The sequence below is a fragment of the Astatotilapia calliptera genome, chromosome 3 (assembly GCF_900246225.1).
Source record: "Astatotilapia calliptera chromosome 3, fAstCal1.2, whole genome shotgun sequence".
Classification (NCBI taxonomy): Eukaryota; Metazoa; Chordata; class Actinopteri; order Cichliformes; family Cichlidae; genus Astatotilapia; species Astatotilapia calliptera.
The window spans coordinates 28,822,259-28,834,164 of NC_039304.1; the positions used below are offsets into that span (position 1 = coordinate 28,822,259).

The window sequence follows — 11,906 nt, forward strand, 5'->3', positions numbered from 1 at the left end:
TAAAAAAGGAGAGACAAAGTTATATTTTCAAACAGGGATTTTATTCATTACATGCTGTTTGACATTGCCTGACAACACTGAATGTCATTCATTTAGCCTGAAATCTGACTACTTTTCTGGAAGCAAGGCAAAATAAGGAAAGGAAAGCAGTTTGCATTTTTATGTTGTTTTCAGATGATGCATTGTTCTGTACACTGAGGCTTTTAGGAAACCTTGAAACTGTAAAAGTGTACATTTGATATTTGTGTGTACTTTTTTTGGGACAGTGGTGACACAGCTAATTATGGACCTTGACTCGGTTACAAGAACTGTCTGTGCTCTGCTTTAATTATCTCAAGTTCCAGACTGACCTCAGTCACCGCTTTGCCATAAAAAAATACAGACTAGTTTGCAATGTGAAAAACTTCAAAATAAAATTTAACACAATACAAGTCTGTGCTAAAGAACAGCCACAAAACACCCCAAAATAATTAAGTGGGATTCATAACTAAAAAACTGGGAATATAATTAAAGTATATGTTTTGAAAGCCCCTTATAACATAAGATTTTATTGCTGATCTTTATTGCCCATACATTCACTTAAACACAGACTGTTGTTGCTGTTGCAGCTGATCAAGCTAGAGGTAGGTTGTGTTCAAGACTGCAACAAATCATTATAAGTTAATCTTCATTTTCAACTGATCAGCTATCTGTTCATAAACAAATCTAAAGCTAAATCTATTAAATGTTCAGGATTGTTCTAAGAAAAAATAACTTTCTGGATTAAATTGTGTAAGCAATTTAATTGTTTCATCTTTGGATATGTTATCGAATAACCTTTCGTAAAAAACAATACAGAAGTAACTACTAAGCAACTGTCACAATGTTGAGTGCAAGTACGTGTAGTTTTTAATAGTGTCTGATTCACAAAGTTCTAGGATCCATTTGGTCCTCCAACATGGTGTAAAAAAAAAAAAAAAACACACACACTCTTCTTACTAACCACAGTATTTTAAGCTTCGTCTAAATTACAGTTAGATCAAGAGTTTGTGTTCCGGCTCAGGTTGTAAGTCTTGACTGGTTCACATGTTGAATAGCAGTGTGAGCACACTGTAGCAGCATTGTTTTGTGTTATGATTCTGATTATCTCAATTAGTAAATTGGACCAAACCAGGGGTTACAAAGACTGCTTTAAAGGCTTTTGAGTAATAAAGCAAATAACGGAGAAAAGATAAACGGTCAGTATTTGCTTTACTATCATTGGTCTGTGACTAGCTGCTAAACGTAAAGATATATATGAAAAAAAAAGTCTAAGGTAAATGAAATGCCTGATAATTCCCATTTTCCTGTATTGGAAAAAAGAAAAGCAGGAAGGTTGTGGACCAACAAACTTTAGTATATTGTAGTTAAAATGCATTTCTTAAGACTCCATTGGTATCTCTCTACAAATAATCAAAGGCTCAGAGTTTTTCTCTTCTTGTTTCACGTGTGGGCTGAAATATGGGTAAAGCTCAGCTCTGAATGAACACTCAGTGAACGAGTAGATGTGGGACTCAGCCTTCACATCGTAGAAGGAGACGAGATCTTCCTCGTAGTCCACAAACACTCCCACCTTCTCAGGTTTCTCTTTTAGGTGAATACGAACTGGCGGTGCTGTGAGGGCTGCATACTTTTCTTCTTCATAATGTACAATAACCCAGTACCCATTATCTGGGCTGAGTTTGAGCTTCCCTTTGCGGTTTGCACCGCCTCTTACTAGGCCTATATCCCACCCCGTCTTGTTGTTGACCTCCACCTCCCAGTAAGACTTCCCAGAGGATAAGGTATTTTGCCCCACAACGCTGCTAAATATATCAAATCTTTCAGAGAAACGAGGTAGTTCCTGATTCTCTCCTCCATCTTTCACTTCCTTCCTATCTTCAGACAACACGAGGCGTTGGTGTGCAGAATCTGGATCCAGTTTTACATCCACTGTAAAATTAAAAACATGTAAAAGAAAGTCTTTATTTTAAACAAGTCACAGTTTCTAAGAGAGCAAATAATATGAACCACATACCTGAAAACTTTGGGATTCTCTTCAGTTCTGTGATGAGAAGAAAAGTTTTAGATTGATTAAGTCAACATTTTAACTTTTAGTTTTCACTGCTCTTAACTAGCTGCTCTTACCAATGGGAGTTAGTTTATCCATTTCTTGCTGAATTTTTTCCAGCATTTTTGTTGTAGTTTTCCTGATGGTGCCAAAGGACAGCGATGTGTCCAGCTTTACCTCATCCCAGTTTATGATGGCTCCAGTGTCTGTAAGAGATGGGTACTTCTGCAAAACAGAAATACAACCTAACAGTTTGATAGCTATGCTGAACAAAATGTCAGTAGCTAATCAGATATGTTTATCCTTCAGACTGATTATGAATGTGCCACATATATCATCCCAAAGTTTTCTCTACCTGCAGGAAAAGGATGTGGTCCTCGAGAACAGAAATGTTATCTAGTTCAGAGATGGCCGTTTCAAGATTGTTGATCTCTGCTTTCAAATCATGTTTAAGGCCTTTTGCTTCTTTTTCCAACACCTGCCTCCTGTCTGTTATTGGCTGAAGGGCTCTGGCATGGGCTTCTTCCACAATGGCGATCACAGCGTTGAACACATTGTCAATATCCCACCACTCATTGTCCAGCTGGTCCTGAAAATGGGAATGAAACAGGAATGTCTATTTGACTGTTCACCTCTTTTTTCTGTATTACATAGAGTCCCACACAACTTTTTGACTGGTTTAGTTAGGGAAGGTAATTCTGAGAAAGGTTCAGCATTCAGTCAGTTACCATAAACACAATTTTTAGCTTTGAAAAAACAAACTGACATGGTAGATTTTCACTTTGACTCGTCTGATAGCAGCTGGATAGTGTAGTGGTAAGACTACACACATTCGGAGTGAGTGTCACAAGTTTGATTCCCACCTGGTATCCAGTAAGGGTCCTGCCTAGACCCCCCATGCTAAAACCAAGCCCTGGAATGGCACAGCTATGTCTGCAGCCTGTCCGCAGCTCGGACTCAAGAATTTCACTACATGTTGTACTGTGTATAATTATGTATGTGAAAAATAAAGTTTTGTTGTTTGATTGACTTTTCTCTACAAGTCAGTTTACTTGCTGTTTACCTTGCAGCTCCTGAAAGCTTCATCAATCTCAGCAGTCTTTGTGTTTCTCTTGTCAATGTTCTCATTTAACTCTGTCTTGGTGTTGTCAAGTTCAGACTGTAGGAGAAACATAAAATAATACTTTAAAAATGTATTTTTTCCACATGTACTCATTTTTTGTGCACTTGAAAATTATTTCACATGCCACAATATAGTAAGTAAAGTAAGTATAATATATACAATGCTGTCAAGACTCAAAACACATATTCAGAGGTTGTTATGGTAACTTACCCTTTTCTTCTTCCATTCATCTTCAGTTGAGACAACCTCCTCCTGACCTTCCATGCAGAGAACACAAATGCATGCCTGCCGCTCCCTGCTGTACAGCTCCAAGGGGCGTCCATGCTTCAAGCAGGCCCTCGCATCCAAATTCTCCACCGGCTCCACCAACTTGTGGCCCTTCAACCTTTCTGTTGACAAATGTTTGTGGAGGTGAACTGAACAATACGATGCAAGACACACAAGGCAGGACTTCTTAGCCTTCAGCTTTTTGTCACTGCAAACATCACAGGCCACCTCCCCTGCAGCTCCAGTGTATTTCTCTTTCATTTGTTTTACCATGTCTCTCAGGACTATATTAACATCAGGGATCCTGCTTATATAATTCTTGCATAGTGGGCACCCTCTGTCACCGATATTACAGCTCCGGATCAGACACAGCTTGCAGAATGAGTGACCACAAGCTGTAGTGACAGGATCCGTAAATGTGTCCATGCAGATGGAGCAGTGGAGATGCTTCCCCAGCGAGCCGGGCTCACTGGGTGATGCTGAAGTTGGGACCATATCTGCTTTAAGAGAGGACCACAAGGTTATTCACTAAGAAAAGTAACAGTGACTTTTATTTTGTCAAATAAATTTTCCTTGAAATTCTTGTTTTGGATTCAAATGTTAGAATATGCGTTTCGTGAGTTGTTCCTAACATAAAGGAAACTGTAACCTTGTAAGGGGTCATCGACTTCATAATGTCCTTTATTAAAGAAATAATAACGATAGTGGACAATATGTACCAGCTCCACCCACAAATCCCCGTACACTTCTATGTAAAATTGCTCAGCTTTGAAGCAAAAACTAAATTTTGGTGTATGTGGCTTAGGTAAACCTTCCTTGCAGCTTTAAAACACTTGGTTGATATGACACTTTCTTAAATTACTTGAGGCTTAAAGCTATGCATTGCTCGGGGTGTGTCTATTTCCAACTAAGCCACATGATGTATAGTCGTCACCTAAACAAACTGAGCTAACTGAGCTGGACCTCCCAGCTCCCAGAATTAATTGTACTAACCATTCAAAGAGTTTGTGGTCACGATTTGATGTATGAAATTCTGCCATGTCATGTTAATTAGCACTACTTTCTGTGTCCATGTGAGACACATGGATTACCAAGCTTGCTAGCATTATCTGATGATTTAGCGCTCTAATCTCTAAACGTGTAAATACGGTCTCTTACGCAGAAGAAGATGAGCTGAAACAAAGGCTTCAGAATCAGTTTACAAATCCACTTCTAGTTACTTCTAGTGGAAGTACGCCTAACAAAAAAAAAAAAAAGGAAGTATGCCTAACTGAACAAGATTGAGTTTATTGCTTATTAATTCCACTTTGTAATATCATTTAGTTAAAGTATTATGATTAATATTATTTACCAGGACTTACTTAAATTCAACAGAAGTTATTTGCTAATATTTAACATGTGTGCAGGTCAAAGTATTCACTTTATAGTTAATAAAGTCAGCAAACTAAATAGAATTGCATACACTGTAATTTGTGTGCAATAAGTTGGATACAATGATGATTTATTCTCTGAAACTTTCTACTGGCCCCTCTTAAAAGTAAGAAGTAAAAACCACTGAATACTAGTGACACACCCTGTAAATAAGCCTCACAAATGGGAGTGTTGAAGATTGGAGGAGGAAACTCGACACCAAATATAAAGTACCGGTACACACTGTAAGTTTCTATTACAGTACAGTTGATCACACACATTTGATTTAAATCTATTGCTGTAAGCTAACTGTATATTACATGTAATATCTGTCATTTAACATCAGTCTTTTTATATGAAGTTCATGCAAAAAGTACAGTATTACCTTTCAGCTAATGAGATCTCAAAGGCATCTGTCTCCGTTTCCCTTTACTCCCGGTGTGTGTATGAGTGTGTGTCCTTCCTTTTGGACTTCCTCCTAGAGTTTAAGTTTCATTTCTGTTCATACTCCCAACCGTTCACATTTTTTACTCCAGAGACGAGTTGGCATGCAAACGCATAAACAAATCATCTGTGTGCCTGCAGCAGGGCGTGTTGTGTGTGCTCAGCATGTTCATACAGATCAAGTATCCAGTTTCACAAGACCTTTTTATTGCACAGGACTTCGGTCGAAATACTGCCTATTGCTCATCATAAGTTTTATTTTACATACATTTTATTGGTTAATCAAAAAGGAAGACAAAAGCATTTTTGGCACTGAATAGCAGTTAATTGCATCACCCACCCAGTAATAAGTTACATTCATACAACCAAGTTCAACGTCCCTGAGGTTTCTAAACTTCACAGTTTCTTTAAACCCGTATAAACGATTCATTTTTAAAATATAAAAATATAAAATATAAAATTCAGTGCATACATTGGATTTCTGGCAGAGTGATACATGAGATCAATACCATTTACATTAAATGTATGACCACAGCCACCGGCAGCTTAGCTTAGTTTAGCTTAGCAACAGTTTAGCTTAGCTTGGCATTGGAAATCCTGGGAATTAGCTAGCTTTTCCTTTTTAAAAGTATTATTGAGGTTCAAAAGTATAAATAGTTCAAGTTTGTGTTTCACTGTAGGCTAAAAGTCAGCTGGTTGTATCCTTACATTAAATGCAAAAATAATTGAGTGACACTTCTCATCTCTTTCTCATGAATCAGAGCATACTTTTCCTTGAAAGCTAACACACCCACCCAGCTGAGATTACATAATCATTTTATAGCTAAAAAAAACAAACAAACACATGAATAAAGATTTGATGATCAGCATGTTTCTTGAATCACAAAGCACCATGGAGAGATCTCTGCAGAGACAAGAGAGACACAACACTGAAATTAGTGTTGTGTTTTGTGTGCATGTGTTTAATGCTGCAGTTGGTGTTAAGTTTACCAGGAAGCAAACCTGTAAGAATAAGAGATCATCTTCAATCTTCAAGAGCTGTTCTAGCTCAGCATTTCTCCTCTGGAGCTCAACGATTTCATCTTCCAGCTGTTCGAGCTCTTTATTTGTTTGCCATTTCTCTTTTGGACTTTGTCCACTGAGATCTACAGTGAGCTTGATTTTCTCAGCTTCACTCACTCTATCTTGAACCTCTTGCTGAAGTTTCATCCTCCTTCGTTTTACAATAACCTGTGGGGAGACACTGCATTAGCACAGCTAAGCTGACAAACTGCAGGCACACTTGTACCATGTTTTGTTAAATTAAGTCGTCGTATGGTCTCCTGAGCTTCTTCTGAAGTATGTTGCAATCCTGTGCACCCCGTGATGACAGTTTCTTTTGCTTTGATGGATGACACAAAACAAAACTCCATCAAGAGCTTCAGTTCACTTTTTGATTACAAAAAGAGTCAATTTTTTGACCCCCATCCAAATTTACAAAAGTAATCAAAAAGGGAATGAAAAGGCAAGAAATGGCTGCCAAGATGTAAGCTAATTCTTACTTTTGTTGTTTAATTTGTTAACAAATATAACTTACAAAACAGCTTTAACACTAATTGTCTGAGATTATTATGGGATAGCATGTGAATCCAACTGAGTGGCAAGTTTTTTAGTCTTTTTTTAAGCTGAAATTAGAGAATACTTATTACATTATTGCCAACAAAAATTATTTGTAAATACTTTTTCTAAAAAAGCTTTAGCAGAAATTTCTTTACCTTCTTCTTAAAGGCTTCCCGGCTAATAGAAATGATGTTGTGGCTCCAATGCTCTGTCTGTGCACACATAGCACAAATGCACGCCCGGTCACTCCTGCAGAACTTCTCCAACTTCTTCCCATGCAGTTTGCACACAGAATCCTCGAGGTTTTTTACCACACTGACCAGTAGATGGCGCCTAAGCTCTTCAGTCTGGTAATGTGCTTCCAGATGAGTGGTGCAGTAGGAAGCCATGCACATCAGGCAGGATTTGACTGCAGGACGTTTTGCTGAGCAGGAGTCACAGGGAACCTCTCCAGCTTTTAAAGGTTGAGGTGCTTTCACAGTATGTAGTGTCTGGTCTGTTTTGAGCTGTGGCCTGGTAGGAAACAAAGTCTTGCAAAGGGGGCACTGGCAGGCCTCGTTGATTTTCCAGTATTCTCCAATGCATCCCAAGCAGAAGACGTGTCCACAGGGGAGGGACACGGGGCTTGCGAACTCATCCAGACAGATGCAGCAATTAGGAGGGTCTAACATCGCGTCTTAATATGCCTGTGCAAATACAAGCAACCTGCGGCCTGTTTCAGTTTGCTTTTTGCACAGGTGATGATTTGTTTGAAGCAGTACGTCTGACAAGAAAAGAGAGGTTTTATTAGCACACATTCAACATCGTTCTTCACAAAGCTTGACATATCAGAAGGAAACTACACAATTACACACTGCACAGAAAACAGCTTCTGGTTTAAAGCTGTCCAGAGCTACTGTCATTACGAAGACTGTCCACTTTTTGTGCAAAATACCATAATACATATACCTGTTTGTGACTGACTTTGGCCCTGCAACCCTGATAACAATAACTGAAGGAGAATGGATGGATGGACATAACCATACTGATTGCTTGAGCCATCGATGCCCATCAATGGACTGGTGTATCACTGACTATATGGAAATGCACAGTTCACCAGGCTTCAGTCTTTATTGCTTTGGTTATTCATTAGAATTACTTTAATAGGTAAATATGGCAACAGATGCCAAACAAACACTTTTTCTCCTCATGTTTCGTATCACTTGGCAGGATCAAACAGTAGCTGGCATTTGAATAACACTTACTCCATCTTTGTATAAACTGCTTTGTGTTTCCTTACTGGGAGGATTAATGTTAAGATCACATGAATAGAAGAATGTTTTTACAGGCTTCTCTACTTAAGTACAATACAGAAAACTGGTTGGCTTTAGCAAACATCCATTCTCTTCAACTTATCCATACCTTTGTCTGGAGCCTATCCCAGCTACCAGAGGGTGAGAGGCAGGGTACACCCTGGACAGTTGCCAATCTGACGCTGAGCTTACACACAGAAACAGGTAACCATAAACACTTATAGGCCATTTAGAATCACCAGTTAACCTAACCCCACTAACCGCATGGTTTTGAACCCACAGACACATTGCAGTCTAACTCTGGACCTTCTTGCTTTGAGGCAACAGAGATCATCACTGCTCCACAGGTGCTGCCCAACTTTAGTAAACACATTAATAAAAAGTAACATGTAGTGCAGTGCAAATATCTTAAGCCATTCCTAATTTCTTTGGATGCAACAGTTTGCTGAAACGTGTGCAAGCATTCATGTAAGGCAAAAAGATTTTTTTGTTTTTTTTGTTTTGCCTCTTCTGTTTGGTTCTTTACCCATCAGAAATACTGTCAGAAGGCCAAGAAAGACGCCCAAGAAAAAAAAAAGGGAAAACAAGGTGAAAAAGAGAGCAATATAATAAACGCAACACCATCGCATTAATCTAGCTAAGTGTAAATAACACTAGATACCAAGTATTAAATGTTATTGTGTAGCACGCAAGATTGACAGCGCACAATGTGCTTTGAGGTAGAAGCCAAGAAAGGGGTAGTTTGTGTCTGTGAACAGTGAACACCCATGTGTACACCTGTGTGGATGAGCATTCTTGTATTCAAAAGGTTTATTCATGTAACGATCTGCTAGGGGGTGGAGCCATAGCCCCATCCCACAGGGCATTAATCAGGCATGGAGGAGATCCAGGCCCCAAACATCCAGAGGCCCCCAGAGTGCGAGAGTCTAAGAAGGACCATCGAAGGGGCAACCGTGACACCCTGCTGGGAAGAGCTGAGGAGAGCCCCAGACGAGGGGTCACCTAGCAACCACGGAGCAGAGGCCAGAGGTTTGGGTGGATCAAAATGGTACCTTTCTTCATCCATGATTCCATCAATGTTCACAAGATCTCCAACACCACTGGCTAAAATGCAGCACTAAACCATGACAGAGCCACCACCTTGTTTTACAGATGTCTTCAGACTCTCGCTGTTGTACCTCTCTCTCGGCCTTCTCCCTGAAAACTGACAATGATTTGAACCGAAAGTTTTGGATTCATCGCTCCATCAGTCCTGATTTTCTGTTGCCAAATCTCGCTTAATTTGGTATACCTCAGCCTACTTCACGGCTGCCCTTCCAATGAGATCATTTCTGTTGAGGCTTCAGTGAACAAGAGATGTATCAACTAAAGGGCCAGATGCTTCTCTCAGGTCCTGCGTCAGGTATTTTCTGGATTTCTTTTCCTATTTCTAAAGGAGTTCTAGATACTGTTCATCTGCTGGAGATAGTTTTTTTGCACACCATGCCAAAATATGCCAAGTTTTGACCGTTGTAAAATTAGATTTTTGCACCAATAATGTGATTACCATATTGCTTTATCTTTGGCATTTTTAAGAGATTTGTTTAGTGACAGGGCGACAGTAACAAAGTGCCCAAAGATACGATTTAAAATGAGATCTTTACAAAGATGTTATGTGTAGACACAAGACTGGTTCATTCCTTGAGTTACGTTTCTGATTGAATAAATGATAGGTCAGTTAAGTGGCTTGACAAAACGACTACTTCCTGTAAAAATAGTCAGGTATGAAGACTGGATTGAACATGAGTGAAAAGCAGCCAGTGTCCAAATAAAAACCTAAAAGATCTTTAGACAACTATTGCTCAAAATCACTCTGAAGTAAGGCTGGCTCTTTGGAAGTAATATATTTAAAAAAGGTTTGTTGGCACAAAACATTTGCACAGTATTAAATAAACGACTTCAGTTTGGAGGTCAGTCAAATATCCCACAAAAATCGATCTGAAATGTTATAATGAAACACTGTTCATGAAACAAAGTCTGATAACTTTAATATAAAGACAAAAACAAACATTACCATTACCAGCATTTTGTCACTGATACAACAAACAGCAATGTGGAAAAGAAAAACCAAATATGTATATAAGGCAGTTCAAGAGAGCAGTAAGAATATAACTCACATGTAACCATATGAGGTAATGAATAAGTTTATAGGCTCAAGAGCAAAGGTACGTCCAGTCAATCAAACTGTTGATCAGACTTGTGTGCAATGCCATATTTGTTCTGAAGTGGCATGCCACCGTAACAGTTTGTTCAAAAATTCATGCAAAACTGGATTTTCCTGCTTTCATACGAGCATATCTGCACTAGAAGGGGAAAAAGGTTCCTGCTCATTGATACTGAGAGTGAAAGAATTCTGAGTGTACGTCACAAAACATCTGTACTACATCAGAGCCATGCAGGAATCTTGAAGTTTTGCGTATCCTCCAGCCACTCAGCACTGAGTATTCTCTATGAACGTAACAGCATTAATGGCTACATTTGTCACAATGACACAGCCTTCAAACTAAACTTATTTTAGATTGTGGCTTTTCACTCCTGAGCCTGAGAGTAATACGCATAACATGAAAATGACTCATTCACCGCTCACACGAACTATGAACAATGTAAACAAGTTCAACTCAGCTGTGTACCTCCACAGAAATCTCATGTAATGGTCAAAAGCTGTCTTCAAAATACCAGAAAGAAAAGAAATAATTCATAAAAAAATACTTACAATTATTTTCTAACTGCCAGCTTGTGTATCCTCAGGCTCTAACAGCAATGAGCTACACTCTGCTCACTTGGTTCTCCTGACATAGAGATAGACACACCCACCACTGCTAGGAAAGGGGCTGGCCGTTCTAGACAGCATACACCCATAAACTCGGGCCCTGTTAATAAAGCTCAAACCCTGGCGAAAAAACCCCCAAATAATTAAACATATCAGAGTTAAATAAATGTGTTTCTTTCCTGCCAGAGTTACTTAATAATTTGTAAGGTACTGCAAATGATAATATCTTTATATTTTAAGTTGTTTGCCTTCATTTTAAATGGGTTATAGCTATTTATCACTGTTTTCTCCTTACTTATATAAGATTATGCCAAAGTTGCTTGGTATGTTAAAGACTGAGACTGGTTAGAATTTCTTATTACATCTATACATTGAAAAAAAACTGCAGAAAAAGAACATTTAAAGTAAATATCTAAAAAAAGAAAAGACAAGACCTTTCTCTATTAAACAAACCTCCTAGCCATTCCCATGAGTTTACGAGGTTAACTTAATGCACCATAAAGTTGCTGTTTTTACAGAAGCAGCTGTGGTGACTACCATACATGGTGCTGTACTCCGGAGATCCTACGTCAAAGATTTTGACCCCACTCGAGTAAAGCTAAATAAACAGGATGCGTAATAACAAAAAATTGATTCAAGTCTTTCAAGTTTCCTTAAATGAAAACTCTGAAACAGACAGAGGATGGAACTAACACTACATAATACTGATTAGTTTGTTATATACTGTGCACGCACTCTACAAGCGCATATTTAAAACATCATTTGCATGGTTCATAGTCTGGCATTCTGAACAATTTGTACGTGGTATTTTTATCTGTGTCATAGTTTATCACAATGTAAAACAACACAACAGGGGAACAACAGTCGGTGTTAATTATTAACCTTAAATTGGTC

At 38.7% G+C, this 11,906-nt stretch overlaps 2 protein-coding genes across 3 annotated transcripts; both read right to left on the reverse strand.

Annotated features, from left to right (window-relative positions):
* Positions 1 to 41: 41 nt before the first annotated feature.
* On the reverse strand, positions 42 to 5,444 carry LOC113019150 (E3 ubiquitin-protein ligase TRIM21-like). 2 transcript variants are annotated; one of them, XM_026162695.1, is made up of 7 exons: positions 5,254 to 5,444; positions 3,402 to 3,955; positions 3,132 to 3,227; positions 2,424 to 2,657; positions 2,146 to 2,293; positions 2,036 to 2,062; positions 42 to 1,950 (listed from the first exon to the last, which is right to left on the reverse strand). In XM_026162695.1, exons 2-7 carry the CDS (start codon positions 3,951 to 3,953, stop codon positions 1,400 to 1,402), a joined length of 1,608 nt encoding a protein of 535 aa, XP_026018480.1. In that variant the 5' UTR covers positions 3,954 to 3,955; positions 5,254 to 5,444; the 3' UTR covers positions 42 to 1,399. The 2 variants fall into 2 exon arrangements, with proteins under 2 accessions (XP_026018480.1, XP_026018482.1); XM_026162697.1 differs by having other exon boundaries at positions 3,402 to 3,958.
* Positions 5,445 to 5,502: 58 nt separating this feature from the next.
* LOC113019153 (tripartite motif-containing protein 47-like) lies at positions 5,503 to 11,696 on the reverse strand. Its single transcript, XM_026162699.1, has 4 exons — positions 10,956 to 11,696; positions 7,067 to 7,674; positions 6,315 to 6,542; positions 5,503 to 6,216 (listed from the first exon to the last, which is right to left on the reverse strand). Exons 2-4 carry the CDS (start codon positions 7,580 to 7,582, stop codon positions 6,193 to 6,195), a joined length of 768 nt encoding a protein of 255 aa, XP_026018484.1. The 5' UTR covers positions 7,583 to 7,674; positions 10,956 to 11,696; the 3' UTR covers positions 5,503 to 6,192.
* Between the last annotated feature and the right edge of the window lie 210 nt (positions 11,697 to 11,906).